We start from the raw sequence: 27519 nt of genomic DNA on the forward strand, positions 1-27519 counted from the left end.
ATGGTTTGCGCAGGCACGTGAGGGATTGTGGGTGGATCCAGGCTGTGCAAAAAAAGTACAGCCAACCGGAACTTGCTCTCTTTTGGCTGTTGCTGCTTCTCCTGGTTGGAAGCATCTGGGGGCGGAGGTGGGCTAGGTTCCGGCATTGCTACTTCTCCTGGGAACTGAACACTTGTGACTCTGCTATCCAGTAAACTTTTAGACCCCTCTACAACCATGAGCAACCTTTATCAAAGCTGATAATTGTTTATCTTATGGGACTAAACTTTTGATAACTATACTCAGACTTTATGGACCTAGTATATTCTTAATCCTTGATGATAAGTGCTTAATTTGTCTTTTACCGGTTTCACCCTAATAAACCTTGTATTGTTTAAACCAGTTCCCAGCTCCCGCTGTGAATCCTTTTATGTGCCACAAGCAGCCCCCAACTCCTAATCTCTTTTTTAAGTTAAATAACAACACATTCTGAAATATTTTCAGGTATTCTCACTTAGCCGTCTAATAACATGTCAATTTTCACTTTGCTCTTAAGTAGTAAATGGCAGAAGGTGTAGGTAGCACATATACCCTCCATGAGCAAGAAATTCAGAGATTAAATGCAACTAATTTACAATTTATTTTTAATTAATTAACAACATCCAAATATATATATATATGTATAGCTAATGCCTATATACATATAAATGTAGCTGTATATACACACATATATATATATATATATATATATATATATATTTAATCCACTGTTACTGAGCTGTGCATGTGTGTGTGTGTTATTCTTTTTATTTTGGATAGAGAGATAGAGACAGAAAGAGAAGGAGAAATCATCTAGGGCTGTAGTTAGGGAATCCTTAAATTCCCACACAGATATGATGGGCTTAGACCTCTAATAGATCCCTCTCTCTACCATAACTGGTAATTTCTGTTAGGAATGTCATGGATCACTCCATAAACTTGTGCTCCCTATAAAGTAGCAATAGTAGGGACTGCCTCACTCTCAGAAGGGAGGCTGAGTCATCCTACTCTGCTATAGGAGAAAGACTGGTCTGGAAATGAATGCAGCCTAGAATGTTCCCAGCTGTGACCATGAACTGTGAACTCAGACTGACAGGTACTGACTTAGAGGTTCCACAGGCTCCTGTGCTAAATATAAATACGTATAGGCCCTGGGTTAGACCTATGGGATGAACAGTTAATTTTATTTATAGATTTTCTTCGAGTTTGGGAGCTACTCTCTGCCTTAGTCCAACTTTCTAGTCCTATTCCCAACTCTGACACTATCTTCTCAGACAATATTTTTGTTCAAGTCTGTGTTAGCTATCAAACTCAAGCAATGAAAGTCATAAGCCCCTAGTAACATACCTAAAGTAGACTTTTTCACCTCTTTCCACCCTAAGATCCCTATTGTCATCTGCTTTATTACTACCTATTCCTATCTTTTGGTTCCTTGTTCATTAATCATTTTGTCCTGTTTTATATCTTATCACCTTTCAGCCACCTAGTGGCAGATGCTATCATGATGACATAGTCAATGACTTCCCTGGCAGACAACTTCACCACTGTATACCAGAATCTCACCTCTCTAGAGCCCTACCTTATGAGGAAAAGATAGAAACAGGCTAAGGGTATGGATTGACTTACTAATACCCAGGTCCAGTGGAGAAGCAATTACAGAAGCCAGAACTCCTACATTTTGCATCCCCAAAATAACTTTTTCCCATAATTTCAGCAGGGGATAAGTGATAAGTGGAAGATAACCAGAGGGGTCTGAACTCCAACTCCATCAGGACCTGGAGAGAAAAGAGGAAAGAAGGAAGGACATTTAGAAGTAGTAATAGGTGTAGGTGTGACTTGAAGAGGAAGAGAAGATGAGTCTATGGGAAAAAATAGGCAAATATATAAAAATATAGACAGTTATAGATATATATTAACCCATATCTGCCTGGGAAGAACTACTGTACCTTCCAATGGAGGAAATGGGCATGCAGAACTTGCGGTGGGAACAGTGCAGAATTATACTCCTGTTATTTTGTAATTTTGTAAATCATTATTAAGTCACTAATAAAGTTAAAATAACATAAAAGAAAGTGAGGGAGAGACACTTCAGGGCTCAAGCCTGGAATTGTGTGCTTTGTAAGATGTGCACACTTTTGGGCTAGTTGTACCCTGGCCCCTTTAATATATATTTAATAAGCTAACCATCAGATTGACATAAAGTACTAAAGCAACAATTGAGTACTTTTCTCAAATCTCAATATAAATTACATTGTTTACATACCATTTGCTAAGGCAGATAGTGTGAAGCATTCTAGATAGGGTTTCTTATAATATTAAAATAACAAATTGAAATCTAAAGAAATAGTTGCTACATAACATGAATGTGTGAATAACTAGAAAAATTTCCAGACAGATTACATATTAAAAATATGATTCTGGAGGCAGAGCCAACATGGCAACTCAGAGACAACTAATGGCCTGAGCTCTCCAAGGAGGCTGCTTCAAAACTGGGAAGTTCGGCCACCAGGTTCCAGATGCTACCATGAAGCCAACCAGACTTCCATGGACAGATGACCCCACCAATGTGTCCTGGAGCCCAGCTTCCTCAGAGCCCAGCCCCACTAGGGAAAGAGAGAGACAGACTGGGAGTATGGATTGACCTGTTAATGCCCTTGTTCAGCAGGGAAACAATTACAGAAGCCAGACCTTCCACCTTCTGCACCCCATAATGACCCTGGGTCCATACTCCCATGGGGTTAAAGAATAGGAAAGCCACAACAGTAGTAAAACAACTGTTGTTGTAAAACAACAGTAGTAAAACAAACAACAGTAGTAAAACAACCAAATGGAAAAAAATGGCCTCCAGGAGCAGTGGATTCATGGTGCAGGCACTGAGCCCTGGCAATAACCCTGGAGGAAAAAAAAAAAAAAGAATAGGAAAGCTGTCAGGGGAGGGGATGGGATATGGAGCTCTGGTGGTGGTGGAAACTGTACCCCTATTATCCTATGGTCTTGACAGTGTTTCCATATTATAAATAAATAATTTTTTTAAAAAGAAAAAAATTAGATTCTAATTTTAATATGTTGAGCAAGAACTTAAACTACTTTTCCCCTTAGAAATAAAATGTCCAACTCTATGAAAGTTTCACCTCTTATGGGGCAGCATATACACAGTGAACATGTTATCCTATAATTTGGCAAATTATATTTACAGCTGCCCTTTGTGACCATCCTTTCTTTATTCAGTTTTCACTGGAAACATTTTTTTTTGATCCATAAAGTAATTTTATTCTCCAGAAGAGATCTAAAGCTTTCATTTAGCTAGTCTAGGAATGAGGCATTTGGGTACTTTTTCTTAATGAGTTGTGTAAGTTAACAGCCTTCCTTATGATTTTTTAGTTTAGCAATGGCACAGAGGCATTTCAGTATGACTTTCTTTCACTGTATAATATATCCTGGTATGATTCCCATGAGTGAGATTCTGTGGAAACATTTTCCTTACTAGGAAAAAAAAATGTATGTGAAATTAGCTTGCTTCTAAACCTTGGTGGAAGTGATGAAACTTGATGTTTAATGATGTTCCCTAAGGATTTTGAGTACACATTTCTAAGAGTGGGATAAGACTATAATTAAATTTCTAGTCTACCCTATTGCCTAGAGGGTGAGTTCATTCAAGATGATCCAAGCAATGCTTTCTAACAATTTCTGTTGTATCTGCTGTGACAACACAATAGTTTCTCCTCCTCCTCTTCCTCCTTTTTCTCCTTTTCCTTCTCTTTCTTTGTCTTCTATTATAGCTGTTGAACCCAGAACTTTCTCCCCATGCCTAACGTAAATTCCTGTACTTGCCATTGTAATTGATGTTCAGTTGTTTTGATGAAAGGTAGTAAGAGTTTAAGAAAGATTGTAATAAAGAAAAATACATAAACTTTTCCTAGACATTTGCCATACATTGTTGCTGTTGTTCAGGGCATGAGGATAAAGCTTAAAGGAAAGGCGGTTTGGGGCGATTGACGTAGTCAATGAGAAGAAGGTTGAGAGGTTTTAGGACTAGGAAAATTCTGTTTTCTGGTACCCATTTATTTCTTTTAGTCTAGATTCTAACTTTTTTCTATTTATAACTACACATTAACCAAACCTACTGGCAAGGGAAAAAGAGAGTAGAAGAGGAATATACTTAGATTGGGAGTAACTTTGGTCTTCATTAAATCACAAAATTTTATGGAGAAAAGTGCCAAGGAAAGATAAGTGTATGCAGTTATCTCCCCACCTGCAAGAGAGAATTTTCTTTTTAACTTTTTAATTTCCTTGTGACTTCACCACTGCATGCCCTTCCTCTCATTAAAAAAAAGTGACTTGCATTTCTAGATTCTGGGTGACTGATTCAAGAGGTGACAATCAGGACTGTCAGCAGGCAGTGATTTGTCTCAGCAGAGACTTGAGTGACATAAGGGGCAATCTAGGAAAAGATTCATGAGAATAGCAATTCAGGCAAAAGAAAGAGTAAACGAGATGGTCTCAAAGTAGGAATCAGTTTAGCATAGCAGAAAATAGAAATGAGCACAGGAATTGGAGCATATGATTAGGAATCCTCAACGATTCCCCCATGTTCCACTGCATCTAGTGCTTTTATTTATTTTAATGTGATGCCAGGAAATGAACCTTGAATCTTAGGCATGCAAGTCACCTCCTCAGCCCATTCTTTCATTTATGTTTTTCTCTTTCTTTATTAAGAGTGAGAAAGAGATGTCCTGTTTCACTTTTCATGGAAAGTTCCCTTGGTGTTACTTATGGTGGTTCCATGTGGTAGCGGGATCAAACCTTGGGCCCCACACACGGTAAAGTATTCTTTTGACTCATAAGCTACTTCTCTGAATCTATTGATTTTGAAGCAATGTATTATAACACACTCAAATCTCTTGAAGTTGGCATATTGGAGAAACTACGTGATTTTTACCATAGAAAATATCTTGAGACTATGGAGATGGCAAATTTTCAGGCAACTTTTATTCTTCCAGATCACCATTTCAGTCTTTTCCATTTGAGACCTCAAGTATTTACAGCAAAGGTGGGCCATCTTTGTATCTTGTTCTACCCAAGACCTGACTCACAGAACCTTTAGAAATAATAATATCACTCTTGTTTTAAGCCCTATTGCTTTGGAATAGTTTGTAGTGCAGCTATGATCAGAATGAAGTTTGCTTTTGGAAGTGCAAGGCCACTTTAATGAAAATTCAGAGCATTCTCCATAAGCTTTGAGGTCTAGTGTTAGAATAATGTTTAAAGGATCTCATGAAGACTTAGTCACAAAGATTCATGGTCTGAAAAAGGCCTTGAGGAACCTGTTGCTGAAGACTTGGAAAAAATGAATAAAGTATTATTGACAATTAGAAAAAAAAGATATAGTAAATATGTAGTGATAGAAAGTTTGACAGTATTCCTGCCTACAGTAAAAAATAGGAGACAATACATTTGTGAATTTAGCAGGGCATATTGCAAGGTAGAATGTGACAGTGATGCCAACTTCCTTTCATTGCTTCTAATAATATGTGAAAAGAGATACATTAAAAAAGAAACTTCTAAGTAACTTTTTAGAATTTAGAGAGCTTAAAGCAATCAGAATTTCTTGGAATTGAAAATTAGCTGTTCTAGTTTTTTAATTTATTTTTTTATTTTATTTTTTTTTTTAGCAAAACCAAACATCAAAGTGAGACATCAAATACAAAGGGGTCAGGAGATAGTTCACCTGGAAGAGTGTGATTGCATAATTGACTATGTTTAAGGACCCAGTTTCAAACTTGTAGCCACCACATCAGAGTACTTTGATGGGGAAAGATGAGGTTCCAGGATACACTGGTGAGGTTGTTTGCTCAGGGAAGTCAGGATGGTGGCGTCTACAATTTGGTAGCTGAAAAGCAGTAAGATATAAAGCAGGAAAAATCATTTAATAAACAGGAACCTAAAGGTAGGAATAGAGCAGATGAAACTAGGGGTCTTCATGTAGGAAGAAGCTACAAAGTCTATTTTAGGTAAGTTCCAAGGGGCCCATGACTTTAGTAATTTTTGTCTGAGCCTGGTAGTTAACATGCAGGTGGACTAAAAGTATTGTCTGGGAAGATGGTGTCACAGTTGAGAATAGTCCTAGAAAGCTGGATTAGGACAGAGTTCATACTTTATGATGTATGATGACCTGAGTATGATGACCTACTGCCACCCATGTGAGTACCTGTACAGGGGAAGATTCATAAGCAGTGTAGCAATGTTGTATTCTCTCTCTCTCTTCCTCTCTCTCTCACCATCTCTATTTCTCACCCTCCATCTAAAAGGGGAAAAAAGGAGTCCATCACGCAGACACAGAGCACCAGTGATAACCCTGGCAGCGAAATACTTAAAAAAATCATATAAGGGTGTAAGTTGGTGTGTCTCATAGATACTTTCACTTAGATAATGCTGATCTAAAGCATGTAAGTGCATTCCTTGTGGAAATATCTAGTTAAAACTATAGTATTTTAATACCACTAAGGGTTTTGATATCACAGCAAACATACCCCTTGATGAGCTTTGAGAAAAAAAAAGTATATATGTATTTTCTTGTTTAATGGGCTAGATTAAAATTTGACACATGAAGATAACATGTTGGTTTGAAACAAAGTATAAATTTTTAAAAAAATATATAAAGTAAACAATGAAAAGGGTCTTTTGTGATCAGAAGATAGCTCATATAGTAGGCCATTTGTGTGAGGTGAACGTGATAACTACTATACTATGGAAACAGATGACAACATCTTGGTGCATGAGACCTTAGGCTCAAGCCCTGACACCACATGGGAGCACCTGTTGATACTGAGGAAGTTCCATGGTTGATAGTGCAGTGCTGTGGTGTCTTTCTTCTCTCAAAAATAATGAGATAAAAATTGGACCTAGAAAACTGCTAAGTGGTATTATGTATGTAAAAAAGCACAAGGGTTTATTTCTGTATGTCACATGAAGACAAAAGAAAATCAAGAGAAGAGAGGTCTTGGATTCTACCTTCAGGCAAAAAATCAGATGGAGAGGTAGGTGATATTTTTAAATATAGATAACTAACATTACAATAAGATATTAATTAAGCATTATTATAAATAATTTAAAGATGAGGAGAACATTGATCTATAAACAGAGAGGTCTTGGATTCTACCTTCAGGCAAAAAAATCAGATGGAGAGGTATGTGATATTTTTTAATATAGATAACTAACATTACAATAGGGTACTAATTAAGCATTATTAGAGATAATTTAAAAATGAGAACATTGATCTATAAATTTTTCCATATGTGCTGAAAATATTTTAACTTTAGGTTTTGTTTTTGTTTGCTACCACTTGATTATCACTGGAGCTCAGTGCCTGTACACTCAGTACCTGCATACTACACCTCTCTGCCGTTTTCCATTTTTTTCTTTTTCTTTTTATTTTGACAAAGGTTATAAGACAAAGAGGGGTCAAGGGAAGGGAGAGAGAGAGAGAGAGATCAGCAGTTCTCCACTTCCCTTGAAACTTTCATCCTGTAGGTGGGACTGGAGGGTTTGTGAGTATTTTTCTTTTTTTGGTTTACATTTATTTCATAAACAAATTGCCACTTATTGCACCAATCAAATGAAATCAACCAAAGATGCTCTTAAATTTATTTATCTAAATATCCCAGTTTAATCACAGCAAAGAAATATTAAGGAAATTCAGAGAATATTGGAATTTTAAAGCTTATTAATCTATATTTTTTCCTGTCAATAATATGAACAGTTTTTTTTTAAATTTTTTATTTAAGAAAGGATTAGTGAACAAAAGCATAAGGTAGGAGGGGTACAACTCCAAACAATTCCCAACACCAAATCCCCATAACCCACCCCCTCCCATGGTAGCTTTCCCATTCTCTATCCCTCTGGGAGCATGGACCCAGGGTCGTTGAGGGTTGCAGAAGGTAGAAGGTCTGGCTTCTGTAATTGCTTCCCCGCTGAACATGGGCGTTGACTGGTCGGTCCATACCCCCAGTCTGCCTCTCTCTTTCCCTAGTAGGGTGTGACTCTGGGGAAGCTGAGCTCCAGGACACATTGGTGGGGTCTTCAATCCAGGGAAGCCTAGCCAGCATCCTGGTGGCATCTGGAACCTGGTGATTGAAAAGAGAGTTAACATATGAAGCCAAACAATTTGTTGAGCAATCATGGATCCCAAGCTTGGAATAGTGGAGAGGAAGTGTTAGGGAGGTACTCACTGCAAACTCTAGTGTAGTCCTGCTTTCAGGTATATATTTTGCAGTAGTTTATGGATACGTGTGCACATAAGCTCTCTCTCACAGAAACTGGTGTATATCTAGGTTATGGGACTTTGTTAGAAAGTGAACTACCTGAGATGAAATTAGAGTGTAATATTAAAGGAAAGGTCTCACCCGAGTAATGAAGCTGAAGGGTTGTCATTCCACACGTGAAGTCTCTGGATACATTCTGTGGTGAAGCATGTTGAGGTAGCAATCGTTGCTTTGGTTAGGTTGTGATCGGCAGATGCAATGTTATTTGGTTTGGATTGGGAGATGCTTACGGGAAAGTGGGCCCTATCCAAGGGTTCCAGGACTGGGGGAAGTAGGGGCTCTCTAGTGAAGATGTGAGATTCCTGCTGTCTTAGGGTTCAAAAAGACAATCGATAGTTAATATTATCATCACATTACTTGTTAATTGGGTTAACTTTGAAAAGTCCCTTTGTTATGGTGAACAGTTTTTTTTTTGCCACTAGGGTTATTGCTGGGGTTCAGTGCCTGCACCATGAATCCACTGCTCCTGGAGGCCATTTTTTTCCCTGTTGTTGCCCTATTTGTTTTATTGTTGTGGTTATTATTATTGTTATTGTTATTGGTGTTATTGTTGGATAGGAGAGAGAAACAGAGAGAGGATGGGAAGACAGAGAGGGGGAGAGAAAGATAGACACCTGCAGACCTGCTTCACTGCTTGTGAGGTGACCCCCCCCCCGCAGGTGGGGAGCTGGGGGCTGGAACCGGAATCCTTTCGCTGGTCCTTGTGCTTTGTGCCATGCTAATTCATATTGTACTTAACTGTCTTCCTTCCTTCCTTCCTTCCTTCCTTCCTTCCTTCCTTCCTTCCTTCCTTCCTCCCTCCCTCCCTCCCTCCCTCCCTTCCTTCCTCCCTTCCTCCCTCCCTTCCTTCCGCCTCCAGGGTTATCGCTGGGGCCCACTGCTGGCACTACAAAACCACTGCTCCTGGTGCCCATCTTTTTCTCATTGTTGTTGGTGTTGTCATTAGTGTTGTTTTTATTGCTTCTATTGTTGTTGGCTAAGACAGAGAGAAATTAAGAGAGAAGAGAAAGACAAAGAGGAGGAGAGAGAAGACACCTGCAGACCTGCTTCACAGCTTGTGAAGTGACCCCACCCCCCTGCAGGTGGGGAGCCTGGGGCTCAAATGGGGTTCTTTGCTCCAGTCTTTGCGCTTCACACTATGTGCGCTTAACCTGGTGAGCTACTGCCTGACCCCCTATTTTTCATTTTTGTCTTCAAAGTTGTGATAGTTGGTGCTATTCTCTATTTTTATTTCTTTAAACATTAAATGAAAAATAAGTTGAAAAGTGTAGTTCCATGATCTGGTTGGAGAATAATTTCAATAATGCTTGTCTCCATTTATTTCATCTTTAGAATTTCTCCTTGGCTCTGACATTATTTTTACTTCCCTGGATTCCATTTGAAACCTGCATGCAGTGGCTTTTCAGAAGACTTTTTCCTACCTCTCTAGATTTCTTTTTAAATAATGAAGCTAAAGTGGTGTGGTTATATCTGCTTTCACTTTATGGTCAGTCTCTTTCAGCTTCCTCATTCCTTGAACTCTTACTTTTATTTCCTGGGGACACTAACCTGATTATGTCCAGCCTTTTACAGAACAGTATTTGTGACATATAACTTTCATTCTTCTCTTTTGGTATGAAGTCTTTTGGTATAAACAGTCCTTATCTGCTTTGCTGATCTATTTCAATTATGGCTTCTATCTATATACTTTTTATCTTTATTAAAATGTTTTTCATCCACAAGATTGTATGTTTTTTAGGTGTAATAATTTCACCTTTTTTCAAATTACTACTTGCCACATCTACCACCCAGGAATGGCTCTCTCATCCTCACCCCACCCTGTTGGACACCTTCCTGCTCTTAGCTGCACCTCCTTTGGTAACCTCAGTTCTATGTTAGAATTTTAGGGTTTGTTTTTTTGTTTGGCTTTGTCAGTTTCTCTGCTTTGTTTCTTTTTTTAATTTTTTTTTTCTCCTCCAGGGTTATTGCTGGGCTCGGTGCCTGCACCATGAATCCACCGCTCCTGGAGGCCATTCCCCCCCCCTTTTGTTGCTCTTGTTGTTGTATCCTCATTGTGGTTATTATTATTGCCATTGTCGATGTTGTTCATTGTTGGATAGGACAGAGAGAAATGGAAAGAGGAGGGGAAGACAGAGAGGGGGAGAGAAAGACAGACACCTGCAGACCTGCTTCACCGCCTGTGAAGTGACTTCCCTGCAGGTGGGGAGCCGGGGGCTCAAACCGGGATCCTTAAGCCAGTCCCTGCACTTTGCTCCATATGCGCTTAACCCACTGTGCCACCACCCAACCCCCCTTTTAAAAATTTTTTAAAAAATATTTATTTTCCCTTCTGTTGCCCTTTTTTGTTGCTGTAGTTATTGTTGTTGTTATTGATGCCATTGTTAGATAGGACAGAGAGAAATGGAGACAGGAGGGGACGACAGAAAGGAGGAGAGAAAGATAGACACCTGCAGACCTGCTTCACCACCTGTGAAGTGACTCCCCTGCAGGTGGGGAGCCAGGGGTTTAAACTGAGATCCTTAAGCAGGTCCTTGTGCTTCACACCACGTGCACTTTAACCCACTGTGCTACCGCTGACTCCCTGCTTTGTTTTTTTATATCCCACATATGAGTGAGAACATTAGGTTACTGACCTTATCTTTCTACCTTATTTTCCTGAGCAAGATCCTTTCTGTTGCCATCAATGTTGAGCCAAAAGACAAAACTTCACTTTTTTCTTATAGCTGAGTAGGAGCCTACTGTGCAAATATGTCACTTCTTTTTGCTTTATCTGTTGTTGAGCACTTGTGCATTGGAAGTCAAGCCTTGAATTGGTGCAGTCTCACTTCCAAAGCCAGCATACATTCAAGGATGGGAGAAACAGACTTGGTTGAAGTTGTGAAGTCACATTATAAAGGGTCATACTTTAGGGAGGGATGGGTCCTTGTGGCTTTTTAATTTTTTTTCCACTAAGGAAGGAATTTGTGTATTTTGTATTGTGAGGGCTGGAATCTTAAAGAAGTTAATTTTTTAAATGTTAAACGTTGGCAAATGTGACATTTGGACACATAGTCTGGCTTGATGAAATCAAGCTCTGTTTGTGGTGGCAATGCAGTGCTTGGTTTCTGTAGCTTTTTGTGATGCTGCCTTAAGGATATGAAGGAAGAAACATTTCAGATGATTCTCTGCAAGTGGTAATGTCCATACAGTTCTTTAAATCCTTGCTCTACACAGAACAGCAGAGTATATCAGGGCTTTTTTTTTTCCCTCCTTAGTTTTCTATTGCCATTTTTCAAAAAACTGCTTTCTTTTGGACTTTTATGTTTTATGAAAGATAGGCTGCTATGAATCAGGATCACTGGAGTATGTTAGCTGGAGGGGTTTCTGCTCTGTCCTGTCTTATATAATGAATCCTGAATATGTGTTTTAGGATCTTCTCACATTGACCAGAAAGAAAAAGAGAAACTATATTTCATTCATTGCTTTGTCAATTCTCCATTGACAGATATAGCTCATCTTTTTTATCTTCCTAGATTCTAGTTTTAAATTGACTAGATATTGTTTGTAAGTTAACATCTCATCCTTTCTGAATCACAAGAAAAATGTCAATTAGGTGTTTGTTTTCTTGCTTTTTCTCCCATGAGACTTTATCTTTACTTTGTCTCCTTCCTTTTAGTTTCTCTATAAAACTCTCATAGTACAGAATTAATATGTTGGGAGTCGGGCGGTAGCGCAGCAGGTTAAGCGCACGTGGCACAAAGCTCAAGGACTGGCGTAAGGATCCCATTCCATCCTCTAGCTCCCCACCTGCAGTGGAGTCGCTTCACAGGCGGTGAAGCAGGTCTGTAGGTGTCTATCTTTTTCTCCCCTCTCTGTCTTCCCCTCCTCTCTCAGTTTCTCTCTGTCCCATCCAACAATGAACAACATCAACAACAATAAAAACCACAACAAGGCTACAACAACAAGGGCAAAAAAAGTGGAAAAAAATGGTCTCCAGGAGCAGTGGATTCATGGTGCAGGCACTGAGCCCCACCAATAACCCTGGAGGCAAAAAAAAGTTAATATGTTTTTTTAAAGATTTATTTTGAGCAAGAGAGAGAAGCAAGATAGAACACTGCTTGGCTCTGTCATATGACAATGCCAGGTACTGAATTCTTGACTGCTGGGGTGGTGGTGGTGGTGGTCAGACATGTCAATTGGTGAACTATTGCTATACTATCTCTCCCTGGTATCATAAATTTAATAGCATCAAGTTCATGTCTTTCATCATTGATCCCTGCCATCTGTCAAAATCATCTTATATGTTGCCATTTAATATAACTCTGTCCTTCATGTAGGGATGAGTTATATAATTTTGCATATAGCAAGATATCAGTAAATGTACTGCAAATGTTTCTGTCACTACACTTATGCTTATTGATTTAATTAATTATTTTGGTTAGAGATAGCAAGGTAAGGCAGAGAGAGTGAAAGAAACCAAAGCACCTTAACTTCCTTCAGTGTGGTAAGGGCTAGTCTTGACCCTGGATTGCGAACATGGCACAGTGGCACACTATCCAAGTGAAGTATTTCATTGACCTTATCAATTTATTTTAAAGAAAACCATATACAAATTTCCCCTATCAAAGTGACCACAACAGTAATATGAGGAGACATTTAGACCACATGAAATGATGTGTTTGAAATTAAATATGTTTTATTTGGAAATTTTCTGTAAATGGAAGTTTACTTCCACCGTTAATTACAGAAATGTCCTAGTGATTGATCATAATTAAAAGCCCAAATCACAATATTTTTGTGTTAAAAAATAAACTTTGTAGCGCAGAGGGTTAAGCACATGTGACACAAAGCTCAAGGACCAGCGCAAGGATCCCGGTTCAAGACCCTGGCTCCCCACCTGCAGGGGAGTCGCTTCACAATGTCTGCAGGTGTCTATCTTTCTCTCCCCCTCTCTGTCTTCCCCTCCTCTCTCCACTTCTCTCTGTCCTATCCAACAACGAGGATGACATCAACAACAACAACAATAACTTCGACAACAATGAAAAACAACAAGGGCAACAAAAGGGAAAATAAATATAAAAAATAAAAATAAACTTTATATTTCCCACAGACTGACTCCATAGGTCTTTTGGTTATTATTACTCCATTTACTTTACAGTGTAGTCACATTTCCTAGAAATGTATGCACACCATACCATATTTTCTTGCAATAGTTTCCTAGAATTTTATAAAAATTCGAAGGTCTTTATTTTAACTTTACTTATTATTTTATCAGGTTGGCATTTATTGCTTATACTGGTTTATCAGAAAAGTTATGATCTATTTTATCTATGTTTCTATGCAAAAACATGCCATGACTTTTTTGATAACCCAATATTTAACTTCTTACCTTAAAGTCTTGTACATAGCTGAAACTTTCTTATTAGTAATTTGTAATGTCTGTTCTTTCTGAGTTATGTCAATTTCATTATCCATTTTTCAAAGACACCTCCTACATACAACCTGGTGCTTTTTTTTTTTTCAGTGGATATATTAAACTATACATGTAGAATGAGGCCTTTCTTTCATTCTGGAATCATGTACATTCATACAGAAATATAGCTTGATAGGGAGGTCTAATTTGGATTGAATTTCTACCCTCACACCTCCCCCAAAAGAGAGATGTTGAAGTCCTAACCTCTAGAACCTCAGAATATGAAGGCAAGGTTGATATAGAAGTGATCAAGTTAACATAAAGTCCTTAGGTGAGCCTTACTTTACTGTAACTGAAGGGTCTACTTCAACACAGAGAAGCATGGCTAGGAGAAGGATGTGAAGAGAGGCAGGGAAAAGACCACCATCTATAAGACTTTGAGAAAGGCCTGGGATAGCTGCAATTCCTGCAGCTCTTGGGAGGAACTAACTCTAGAGACACTTATTGTGCACTTTTAACCTCTCACAGAAACGCCGGATAGTACATTTTTTTTGCTTAGTCAACAGCAGCTTACTGCACTTGGTTACAAAAGCTCTAGCAAAGAAATACAGGGGGAGGTACTAGAACAATCTGGGAAAGGGAGAAATTGACTAATTAGGTAATTGCTTTGGTTCTTGGATATCTGTAGCTCATTTTTGTTCTTTGAAGCTCATTTCTGTTTTTGATAAAGAAGCTTGATTCTGGACTTGTTAGAACATTATGATCCTGAAATAAACTTTTTAAAACTTTTTTTTTTATGTAATCATGATGTGACTAGAGACCTATATTTGACCGAGCTGAGCAAGCCAGAATCACATATAAGACACTGGAAACAAGAGTTACTTATTCTATGTAAGTAGACCTCCCTCTAGCACTGTCTGCCATTAAGTAGGTGGTAATAATAATAATAATAATAATAATAATAATAATAATGATAATGCCTTGGGTCTGAGATTGTCTCACTTGTTGGGAGGGCTGGGGCAGCAGGTAGAGCAAAGGTCTGGGATGTAAATAAGGCTGGCGGCAGCACCAGAGAGGGTGGGCATAGAGCTCCATGGAAGAAAAAGCCATGAACCTGGTTGGTACAACACAGCTTCCCCAGACCCACCCACCCTTTCCAGAGCTCCGAGCTCTGGCGGCGAGTGGCGAAGGGGCAGCTCCAGCAGCTGCTGTTTGGGTGGGAAGCAGCCACAACTGCAGGTGGAAATCTGAGGAGCCGGGTGCCTCCACCTTCCACTGGGTGAGCTTCCCGCCCCCTCCTTCTCCCGCCCGCCCTGCATCAGCCGCTCCCCTCAGGGTCGCGGGGCGCCGGCTGGACCCGCCCCAGCTCTATGGTCCGCCCAGCCCTGCGCGATGGGGACTCTAGGCGCGGAGGTTGGCGCGGGGCGAGCCCGCAGCTCGCGGCATGAGGGCGGGAGCGCGGCGGGCGGCCGGCCGGCCGGCGGGGGCTCTCTCCGCGACCCCAGCTCCCCGCGCAGCCGCCCCACCACCTGAACCCGGAAAACGCCAACAAGTAGTTTGTCGTCCGAGGCAGGCGGGTCGGCTGGGTGTCTGGACTCCGCCTGGCCGCCGGGAGAACCTCGCCTGCTCGGAAACCGCCGCTGAACCACTTTTTCCCCCCGGTTTCCTTAAGGTACCTGGGGCGGGAGGGGTGGCGGGTGACTCTCCCGGGTAGGGCGTGTTGACCCTGCAGGCGGGCCTCCTTTCCACCCCAGCACCCACTCTGGGTTCTGCAACAGGAATGGAGAGGTGAAGCTCCCAGGGAGAGATGGCTGGTGGAAATGGGGGCACTCGACCGGGATTTCAAGCTTGGGATCCAGGGGGGTGTGCCTGAACAGGTTTTCCCTGGGCCTCGCCCCTCCTAGAAAGCAACCCCCGCTCCCTCCACTCCCAGGGCGGTTGTTTTTCTTGGGAAAGGGGGATGGGGTGGGATGCACTGAGCTCTTCTGTGTGTGTGTACACACACACACACACACACACACACACACACACACACACACACTGGTAGGTCGTTCCCTCTCCTAAGTAATAGTAATGTTAACAGCAACAATCCTGTGGAGAGGAGATTGAATCAGGAAAATTAGTCAGAGGTCTCCTTGGTGAAAGGCAACAGTGGGGGACATGTTGCCCCCCCACTTGTGCTTTCAGTCTTTCCGCCTGGTCGACAGGGAGAGTGGAGAGTGACCAGAGCAGGTCATGCAAAGGGCACCCCCAGAGCACCAGGGAGCAGAGAGCAAGGCAGAGTAGACTGAGGGTATGCTGAGAGGGGGCCTGTCTGGAGTTGTCATGGGAGAGAACACTCCATCCAAGAGACTTGCCTCCAGGCCAGGAGAGGTGGAGTGAGGGTCTAGGAGGTGGAAGACAGGAACTCTAGCAGGAGGAGAGAATCCAGAAAAGAGGAGGGGAGGGGAGGCCTGAGGTTAAGACTAGTTCCTGGGCTAGGGGCTGGGAAGCAGCAGGTCAGGCTTGAGAAAGTGGCCAGAGGTGGAGCAGGTGGAGGGTGAAAAGATGGAGAGACAAGAGCAAAAGGAGAGAGAGGTGCGAGGCAGGGGGGAGAGGGTGTCTTGGAAGGTCAAAGGAGCCTTGAATTGCTGTGTCCCTAGGTGGCTGGAGAGCTGGGGAAGTTGTGAGACTTGAGGTGTGGATAGAACTAGGTTCTGACACCCCCCCCCCCTGCCCCCAGCCCCTTGGAGGTCATTAGCGCCTTGCCAGTCAGGCAGCCTTGCACGTTGGGACTTAGTCTGGGATCTTGTGTGTTATGGGTGGGAGGTGGGAATAGGGGGTGGATGCTGGGAGATGGGGGGTGCATCATAATGAGGCTGTGAAGGCAAAAATCTCTAACTTGGAGCTGTTGTTCACCTCTCCCCCCACCCTACCCCTCCCCTCCCAACCCCTGCAGTCATGTCTGAGCTAGAGAAATGGGCAAGATCGAGAACAACGAGAGGGTGATCCTCAATGTCGGGGGCACCCGGCACGAGACCTACCGCAGCACCCTCAAGACCCTGCCCGGGACGCGCCTGGCCCTGCTCGCTGCCTCCGAGCCCCAGGGTGACTGCCTGACGGCGGCGGGGGACCCGCGACAGCCACCGCCCCCTCCGCTGTCCCCGCCGCCGCCGCTGCGCCCGCCCCCGCGCTCCCTGGGCGGCTGCTTCGAAGGCGGCGCGGGCCACTGCAGCCCCCCCGGCGGAGACCCCCTGGGCGGCAGCCGCGAGTTCTTCTTCGACCGGCACCCAGGCGTCTTCGCCTATGTGCTCAACTACTACCGCACCGGCAAGCTGCACTGCCCCGCCGACGTGTGCGGGCCGCTCTTCGAGGAGGAACTGGCCTTCTGGGGCATCGACGAGACAGACGTGGAGCCCTGCTGCTGGATGACCTACCGGCAGCACCGCGACGCTGAGGAGGCCCTGGACATCTTCGAGACCCCCGACCTCATCGGTGGCGGCGACCCTGGAGACGATGAGGACCTGGCGGCCAAAAGGTTGGGCATCGAGGACGCCGCGGGCCTGGGGGGGCCCGACGGCAAGTCTGGGCGCTGGAGGAGGCTGCAGCCCCGCATGTGGGCTCTCTTTGAGGACCCCTACTCGTCCAGAGCTGCCAGGGTAAGGCCAGAACGAACCCGCTCCACCTCCCCCCAACTTCTCTTAACTCCTTTCTCAACTTTTTCTTCTTTTCCAAGGGCCTTTGAGATGGAGGGAGACAACAACTCAAGGATGAGATTAAGGATCCATCAGAGTCCCTGTGTAGCATCTTCTGTACCCTTCATCACCCCCACCCGTCCCCCCACTTTTCCACCTTCACACAAACTGAGGTTGACTTTAGTAGTTGAGACTTAAAAGGGTGCGAATGGACTTTTCTGTGGAATCATCTTATCCTGCAATGGGTATAGCTCTTCCTTCTGAGGTTGTTTATTTTTTTCTCCCCTGACTTTTTTTTTTTTTTTTTTAAACTTTTCCTTTAGCTTGGATGTCTCTTCCTGGACTTTCTTGATCATCACGATTTGATATTTTCAGTGGGGCCTGAGACTCCTTCACATGTGACTCACCATAGGGTAGTGACTGCAGTGAGGGAGCAAATGTGAGGACAGGGAAAATGGACCGTTATATGTATGTGGGGTGGTGGTGGTTGTGAAGATCTGGCCAGAAGATTCATTTGGTGATGAGGCTATCTTGAATGCGGTCTGGGGCTTTCTCTTCCCAAGGGAGAAGAATCTTGTTGCAGTGAGTTGACCAGAAAGCCCATCAGCAACCTCTGTTTTGAAGCCTGGTGTTTTCCTCCTAAGTGCCTCTCCCTGCCTCTCAATTTTTTTTTTTTTTTTTTTTTTACAGATTGAACCATGAATTTGTCACTGTTGGTGATTCTAGTTTAGTGGGATTCTTTAAATCTTGGTGATCAAGATTACAGCACACTTAATTTTTCCTCTGCGATCCCATCTTCAATTTTTCCTTTTAGTTTCTAGCCTGAGTGACAGCTTAAATGTAGTCCTTGACGCTCCCAATTAATTCTTCAAAATTCCCTGAAAGGACTACAAAAGTATCCAGTACTTTCTTCAGCTTAAAGGGAATAAAGGAAATATAAATAACCAAAAATTATACAGTGTGTAAATGGTTTTTTAATTATATGTGGGGACTGAGTACTGTATTTAATTTAGTTAAATCTTTGCAACTACATGTATCTGGTTTCTTTCTGACACCCAGAAAAGATACCCCCTGGGCGGAATGGGACTGTTCTAGCTTCACTTTGGCTCTACGCTCATTATTGCCTCCCTCTGCTTGCCAGAAGTCTACCTCTGAAATATTGTGCAGTTGTCTCTTTCCTAGATGTGCCTCAGATGTCACTTTTTATGTTGAAGGATATGTTGTTTTCACTTTGAAATAATTGTTTCACTTTGCTACTTTATTGGATCATGTATTTCAGTGCGTGCATATATTTTAACATGCCCCTATTCTCATACTTGCACATAAAGTTAATAACTCCAGCTCTGAAAATCTTCCTTTTAAGTCCATTCCACAAATTCAAGAAGAGCTGGCATTCAGGAGATAAGTGAAACCATATTTAAATTAATTTACAGGCTCATGATCATTACATATTTGGATTTTTTTCTACCCCTTTGGATTCCAGCTAAGTTCCAGAGTCCCATAGTACCTTTTCTGCTTGGTGACTAAAAAGATAACTCAGAATCTGTTTACAACTTATCACATAATGTTTTCTTTTTCAGATTATCATATGCTATAAAAAAGACAAAAATGTGTTTTCTATCATGGTAATATAATGCATTCATTGTAGGCCAGATTGCATAGCAGAAATTCAAGAAAATGTTTATTAACTTTGTTGTTAGGAAAATTTAGTCTGCTGATTATTGGCCAAAGGTTAATCCATTCAGTTGAAAATAAATATACCTTTAAATCTTAGAAAACTTTCATTATAGTAATAATTAAGCATTTGACCTACATCAATTTTAGGTAAAAGCACAGATGAGAGATTAATACAAGGTCAAAGAGTCAGTGGAAGCAGAATCAGCTAAGACTTGTAGACCTGAAAATTTCTTTGTGTCATCTCGTGAAGACCCTTTATTTTTATAAAAGATCAGTGAAACAAAGACCACAGATGCCCAGTGATGGCCAAGGTCAAGTTAATAGCAAAGTCAAATTATGCCGGAAGCCTCCTGACATATTCTTCAGGCCTTTTCCACCATCACCACTGATTATAACTGACTGCCTGGCTTGTGAAATCTCTGCAGATCAAGTTGTTCTTGAGATTTGGTTTAGCATTCACTGGAATTCTAACTTTGAAAAGTCAACTATGACTTTTTAAATCCAAGTATTCCAGGACCTTGGTAGAATTTTTGCAATGCAGCACCTAACATCTTGAAAGCAAGGGATTCAGATTAGCTTCTTACACTGAAGCCTCTTTGAACTTACCATTATATTGACTAATTGGTGTATGCTGTTTGCTTTTCTTCACCTTAGCTGACATTTGTGGAACTCGCCTTCAGATGACCAGAGGCTGCTGCTTAAATAAGACTAATCAGAAATTACCATTCTATTAAAATGTAGTATATATATATATATATATATATATATATATATATATATAGTTTTAAATTTATTTCTCCTCTTTTGTTGTCCTTGTTGTTTTATTGTTGTTGTTATTGATGTCATTGTTGTTGGATAGGACAGAGAGAAATGGAGAGAGGAGGGGAAGACAGAGAAGGGGAGAGAAAGATAGACACCTGCAGACCTGCTTCACCACTTGTGAAGTGACTCCCCTGCAGGTGGGGAGCCTGGGGCTCGAACTGGGATCCTTACTCCAGCCCTTATCTGTGGTTAATATATTTATATGAACTAGTATAGTTCAGATGATGCCCTGGCTTAAATGTCGTCTCAACTGGTCTGATAAATAGAAATACATTTGATGGTGAAGGAATGAATTTTTTTTTTTTTGCATGGACATGATTTTAGGAAGCATAAACTGGATATCAAATAGTTTAGCTGTGATCTTATTGTCAACATTTTAGTTTCTTTTTGTTGATGTTGCTTATCTTTTATTGAGGGAGCATTATTTTACAAAACTGTGTATGTTTAGGGGTACATTTCTCACCTCTTAGACACCTCACCCACCAAAAAAGTATCAGTCCTCCCTCCTTTGGGCCTCCTTCCTTCCTTTTATTTAAGTAACTTATTTTTTTATTATCTTTATTTATTTATTTATTGAACAGAGACAGCCAGAAATCAAGGGGGAAAAGAGGTAAGGAGAGAGGCACCTGCAGTACTGCTTCACCACTCGAAAAGCTTTGCTCCTGCAGGTGGAGACTGAGGGTTCAAACCCGGGTCATTTGACATAGCAATATATGCTCTCAACCAGGTGAGCCACCACCAGCCCTTCTGGGCCTCTTTCCTTTTTTTCTTTCTTTCTTTCTTTCTTTCTTTTTTTTTTTTTTTAATTTTTTTATTTTTTATTTAAGAAAGGATTAGTGAACAAAAGCATAAGGTAGGAGGGGTACAACTCCACACAATTTCCAACACCCAATCCCCATAACCCACCCCCTCCCCTGATAGCTTTCCCATTCTCTATCCCTCTGGGAGCATGGACCCAGGGTCGTTGAGGGATGCAGAAGGTAGAAGGTCTGGCTTCTGTAATTGCTTCCCCGCTGAACATGGGCGTTGACTGGTCGGTCCATACCCCCAGTCTGCCTCTCTCTTTCCCTAGTAGGGTGTGTCTCTGGGGAAGCTGAGCTCCAGGACACATTGGTGGGGTCTTCAATCCAGGGAAGCCTAGCCAGCATCCTGGTGGCATCTGGAACCTGGTGATTGAAAAGAGAGTTAACATATGAAGCCAAACAATTTGTTGAGCAATCATGGATCCCAAGCTTGGAATAGTGGAGAGAAAGTGTTAGGGAGGTACTCACTGCAAACTCTAGTGTAGTCCTGCTTTCAGGTATATATTTTGCAGTAGTTTATGGATACGTGTGCACATAAGCTCTCTCTCACAGAAACTGGTGTATATCTAGGTTATGGGACTTTGTTAGAAAGTGAACTACCTGAGATGAAATTAGAGTGTACTATTAAAGGAAAGGTCTCACCCGAGTAATGAAGCTGAAGGGTTGTCATTCCACAAGTGAAATCTCTGGATACATTCTGAGGTGAAGCATGTTGAGGTAGCAATCGTTGCTTTGGTTAGGTTGTGATCGGCAGATGCAATGTTATTTGGTTTGGATTGGGAGATGCATACGGGAAAGTGGGCCCTATCCAAGGGTTCCAGGACTGGGGGAAGTAGGGGCTCTCTAGTGAAGATGTGAGGTTCCTGCTGTCTTAGGGTTCAAAAAGACACTCAATATTATCATCACATTATTTGTTAATTGGGTTAACTTTGAAAAGTCCCTTTGTTATGGTTTGCTGGACAGTACCCAGTATCTTGTATATAGCTGTGCTATTGGAAGCTTCTAATCTACTTGGTCTAGGCTTTTGAGAGAGTCCGCATATCAAATACATAGCCTATATATTAGGCTATGGGGGGTGGGAGTGGGCGGGAGGGATGGGTCACAGTCCTTTGGTGGTGGGAATGGTGTTTATGTACACTCCTAGCAAAATGTAGACATATAAATCAGTAGCTAATTAATATGAGAGGGGGAAATCAATTGTATGTCTCAAAGTTTCTCAAAAGACAAACTTTCTTTATTTTTTTATTGAGGTTAATACTTTACAGTGGATTCGTTACATATGCATATGATTTCAATATGAACCAGGTCCCCAAAGTTTTCTCCCTCTCCTTCTTTCCCCTCCCTCTTTAGAGTCCTTTGCTTTGGTGCAATACACTATCTTTCTTTTTTTTAATTATTATTATTTTTTTCTTTTTTATTTAAGAAAGGATTAATTAACAAAACCATAGGGTAGGAAGGGTACAACCCCACACAATTCCCACCGCCCAATCTCCATATCCCACCCCCTCCCCCGATAGCTTTCCCATTCTCTATCCCTCTGGGAGCATGGACCCAGGGTCATTGTGGGTTGCAGAAGGTAGAAGGTCTGGCTTCTGTAATTGCTTCCCCGCTGAACATGGGTGTTGACTGGTCGGTCCATACTCCCAGTCTGCCTCTCTCTTTCCCTAGTAGGGTGGGTCTCTGGGGAAGCTGAGCTCCAGGACACATTGGTGGGGTCTTCAATCCAGGGAAGTCTGGCCAGCATCCTGATGACACCTGGAACCTGGTGACTGAAAAGAGAGTTAACATACAAAGCCAAACAAATTGTTGAGCAATCATGGACCCAAAGCTTGGAAAAGTGGAGAGGAAGTATTAGGGAGGTACTCACTGCAAACTCTAGTGTACTTCTGCTTTCTTACTTTGGTGCCATACTCCAAACTCAGTCAATTTCTGCTTTGCGTTTCTACTTCTTTTTTTTTTTTTTTACATGCATAACATGTTATGGGCCTCTTTCCTAACTCTTCCCTTGGCAACCTTAAATCTATCTTTCTCTGTTTGTCTTGTATCTTACTCTCTCTCGCTCCAGTGCCTGGAAATGAACTTAGAGCCATCTCCATGTATGGCACTGCTGAGTGACCTCACCTGTCCGATTTTCTATTCTTTATTTCTTGAGAGGGAGTTGGAGAGAGGGAAATTTTGATAGAGAAGAAAGGGGTAGATAGGAAAAGAGAGGCAGAGAGAGAGAGACCACAGCACCACTCTATCATCCTTGGAACTTCTTGGGTGTTGTCCTATGTGGTTCGGGTGGTCAAACCTTAGATTTCTTACAGAACAAAGTCTGTGCTCTACTAATATGTTTTCTCCCAGCCTCAGATGATAATCACTCTCAACAGAAGTTAATAATTTAAATCTTATAAACACTCTTAAAAAAATACTTCATCTTTTTTCCTTTTCAGTATTTGTTTATGAGAGAGGGAGGGAGAGGATAAGGAGGAGAAAGAACCAGAGTTATCACTCTAGCATATGAATACTAGAGATCAAATTTAAGACCTCATGTTTGAGAGTCCAGTGCCTTATTCACAGCTTCACTGTTCAGGCACAGGTTCATATTTTGATATATTTTAGACAGCTTTAACTATCTAAATTTCTTTCAGTTTGTTTTATTGATTTCATCATTTTATTAACTCTTTACCAATATTGAGGTAATTATCTCAATTATATAACAAAAGTGTTTTATGCCTCACTTTTATGATATAAACTGGCAAAGTGAAACAACATTAATATGAAATGAATAATCAGTTGACTCTTACCTGTTCTTTTTTATTTTTATTTCAGTTGGCAATCCCCTTTCCTCTGCTGCTTTTAATTTGCAGTGTAAACACATATTTGAGAGCAATCTAAAATGTTCATTAGCAAGACACATGAATTTATATTTTATATTTATAAATTTTTTTATCCTTAAGAATGGATTTCAAAAATAGAAATTTATAAAAATTCAAATATTAGTTGTCATGGAAACCTGTAGTGGAGAAAATGAGATCAGGAAAGAAAAGGAGAGATTATCCTGTTGATGCCATGGAGCAGTATTTACAAATAGTTAAAAAGCAAGGGTGCATATAAGTATTTATATGTGAAAATACTATGCATTATATATTTATATTTATATGTGGAAATATTATGCATTATATATTTTCAATTTAAGTGTATACACTTTGGAAGAAAATTGAAACTTCTGTGTGCATTTCTCTGAAGATACTGTATCATAAGAATAGTGGCCAGCCAGGAAATCTTTAATAGAACTTGCAGTTTGTTTTATTTTAGAAGTTAGAAAAGATATTATAAAGACAAAGTACTGGCGTCAAAATATTTATATACTTTGTTCTCAGAGATAAAGAGCTAAGAGGACTTGCAAATTTCTCCTTCCTCTTTTCATTTATTTGGGAGGACAGAAAATGATTGAATTGGGGTTCTTTTTTAAAAAAATGGGACTCTTCATTGGATGCTTGCACCTTTGATATTTGGATAGACCTTTTCATTTCAAAGAACATTTTTTTTCAAAAAGGAAACCTATTAAATTACCATAATCATAATTCTATTTTATAAGTAAAAATTATATTAAAAATATAGAGACATAAGAACTGGAAAAAAATCACATTAGGCCTTTTTTTTTTTTTTTTTTTTTAAAAAAAACACATTTTATTTATTTATTAATGAGAAAGATAAGAGGAGAGAGAGAAAGAATCAGACATCTTTCTGGTACATGTACTGCTGGGGATCGAACCCAGGACCCCATGCTTGAGAGCCCAATGCTCTATTCACTATGCCGCCTCCCAGACCATAGACATTAGGCCTTTTTATGTGGTTCCAGATCACTTTATTTACATATTTGTCTGATCTTTATCTAATTTACCATAGTGTGCAGTTATCTTGAATCATACATGGATAATAAGAGTGAATCTATAATTTTTAAATCTTGAAAGTATGACTTTATTAGTATGGCATACTATTTATTCCCACAGCATTACCAAAATGTACTTCCTAAAACTGTTAAGATTCAAATTTCACTACTTATAATTTAAATCAGAATTATATATACTCGACTTACTTTTTACTTTTTAATTTTTTTCTTATTATATTTATTTATTGGATAGAGACAGCCAGAAATTGAGAGGGAAGGGGGAGATAGAAAGGGAGAGAGATAGAGAGACACCTGCAGCCCTGCTTCACCACTCGTGAAGCTTTCCCCCTGCAGGTGGGGTCCAGGGCCTTGAACCTGGGACCTTGTGCATTGTAACATGTGTGCTCAGCCAAGTGCAGCACCACCCGACCCCCTCAATTTACTTTTTATTGGCCAATTTTTCTTCTTTCTTAAACTATAAAGCAAAAAAGAAAAAAAATACAAAGAAGTATTAAGGGCAGCATTTAAATAAATATTATGATGATGTAAGGACAGTTTGAATCATATTAAAGAAACTAATATGTTAGTTCTTGTTCTGTAAACATTGATCCAGTTAAAATAATTAGTGGAGAGGCTGGGCAGTGGCATACCTAGCTGAGCAAGCATATTACCTTGGGCAAGGATTCAGGTCTAATCTCTAGTTCCCACCTGCAGAGGGGAAGCCTCATGAGTGGTGAAGCAATGCCACAGGAATCTCTCTGTCTCTCTTACATTCTATCTCCACCTTCCCTTTAGATTTATCTCTGTCCGGAGTCAATAGTTAATAAAAAGGTATAATTAAAAAAAGAATTAATAGCCCATGTTCTCTGTTTCTTTCCTTGTTTCTTAAGTTCCACCTATAGGGGAGACAATTTGGTATTTGCCAATTCTTCTTTTGACTTATCTTATTTAACTTGGACTGGGTGTAGTATATTTGCACCAAAGCAAAGAACTCAGGGGGGTTGAAGAGGTATAGGAGGAGGTGAAGGGAGCACCAAGTCCTGGTGCAAGATGGAGGGAAAGCTTGGGGTGGGAATGTTTTGCAAAGATTTGTCATGTGGATGAGAAATTATACCCATGTATCAGCAGTTGTACTGTAAACCATCATTCCACCAATTATTAACAAAAGAATTGATGACCAAATATATCTTGCTCAGAAAGTGTCATTATCAATTACTAAACATGTTTTAGAATATTTGTTTATTTAATGGCAGTTAATTATGCTGCCACTCCAGATCAGAAGGTATGGGAAGTACTAAGGATGCTGCACAGAGAAGTTATAGAGCTTCGTTCTCAGTAAGTTTATAATTCTACTTATAATAAAGTAAATACTAAATATACTATCTATTAAATAATAAAATGCAATAATTCTAAATTGCAGAAATAATAGATAGGTTTTCTCAAAAATAAGATGTAAAATTTTACTTGTCACATGCAGGATAAGGTGCTGTTAATTTTTATTTCATCATGAAAGTGTTAGGCACTTTTTATATTATTTTTTTCTTTGCTTTTGAAGTGATTCATAGAATTTGAATGTGAGAGGTTTCAAGTTTGTTCCCTGGTATCACCAGTAGCCAGAAATGAACTGTGCTTTGGTTCAAAGGATAAAAAAAAAAAGAAGGAAGAATGAAATGATTCATATGCCCTCTCTTAGCAATATTATTGGTGAATATGATGAATTCTTTTCTTATACCAGGGAACCAAATTATTGGGTTGCTATGTAGTGTTCAGGAAATCTATCCATATGAATTAAGTCAAGGCCATACATATGCACCTGCCAATGCAAATTCAAGATTCAGACCCTTGAAGAGAGTCTGCTGTAATAATCTGGTCTGTTTGCACTTGCTGTGTAAACATCTAGTACCTTGACCTTTTACAGGTCATTGATTTTATAGTTCACAAATAGATTCAACTCATGTTTGCAGTCTGTAGTCAGAGTGCTGGAATGATTAGAAAATATGCAACTCAATACAACACTGAAAGAATCAATAACTTCGGTAGTCAGTTTCCAACCAGTTATCTAGTTCATTGCTGGCTATTAGACATGCCAGTGGTAAATGCAGTTAGACTTATTAATTATCACTTTCTTCTGTGATATTTTGGCAAGAGCTCATTTGTATAGTTAAATGAGTCAGGAAATATTTCTTTCCTGTTTGGGAGCTCATTTCCAAAGCTACCGAAAACAAAGCACCGTGTATATATAGGTAAATATATAAAAATGCAAGTCAGCCTTTCCCATTTGAAAATGTATGAATTACTATATAACTTTACAACTATCAATAATGATGTTTTCATATCTCATATCTTTTACATTTCTGAGTTCTATATTTTCCTTACTTTGACAATTAAAGAAATATGTCTAGATGAAATGATATAGTAAACCAAAGGGCTAGTAAAAGATAAATACAGATTTTTAGAAGAAATATGTAGTGCTGGCACAGTCTAAACAATAACAATCAATTGCCATATAAACTAAATTCAATTATTTGAAATATTGATCACTTTCTTTTAGAAAGCCAGTCAAATTATTTTTAATGTTTGTTTGTTTGTTTATTTCCATCAGGGTTATTGATGGGGCATGGTGTCTACATGATGAACCCACTGCTGCCAGTGACAATTTTTTTCCGTTTGCTCCCCCCCTTTTTTTTCCTCCAGGCTTATTGTTGGGGCTCGGTGCCTGCACCACGAATCCATTGCTCCTGGAGGCTATTTTTTCCCTTTTGTTGCCCTGATTGTTTTATCGTTGTTTGCTTATTATTATTGTTGTTATTGATGTCATTGTTATTGGATAGGACAGAGAGAAATGTAGAGAGGAGGGGAAGACAGAGAGAGAGAGAGAAAGACAGACAACTACAGACCTGCTTCACTGCTTATGATGGGGGGACACACCTGCAGG

The 27519-nt window shown here is 40.4% G+C and overlaps 1 protein-coding gene across 5 annotated transcripts in view; it reads left to right on the forward strand.

Annotated features, from left to right (window-relative positions):
* Positions 1–14922: 14922 nt before the first annotated feature.
* Positions 14923–27519, forward strand: part of KCNC2 (potassium voltage-gated channel subfamily C member 2) — a 235604-nt gene continuing 223007 nt past the window's right edge. For 3 of the 5 annotated variants that reach the window (XM_060194933.1, XM_060194932.1, XM_016193682.2), the window contains exons 1-2: positions 15075–15403; positions 16670–17369. In XM_060194933.1, coding sequence (XP_060050916.1) covers positions 16689–17369 — 681 coding nt within the window. In that variant the 5' untranslated portion in view covers positions 15075–15403; positions 16670–16688. Of the gene's footprint in view, positions 15011–15073; positions 15404–16669; positions 17370–27519 lie in introns of those variants that run through there. The other 2 variants (XM_060194930.1, XM_060194931.1) reach the window with 2 other exon arrangements.

Source organism: Erinaceus europaeus, chromosome 7 (genome assembly GCF_950295315.1).
Source record: "Erinaceus europaeus chromosome 7, mEriEur2.1, whole genome shotgun sequence".
NCBI classification, from domain to species: Eukaryota; Metazoa; Chordata; class Mammalia; order Eulipotyphla; family Erinaceidae; genus Erinaceus; species Erinaceus europaeus.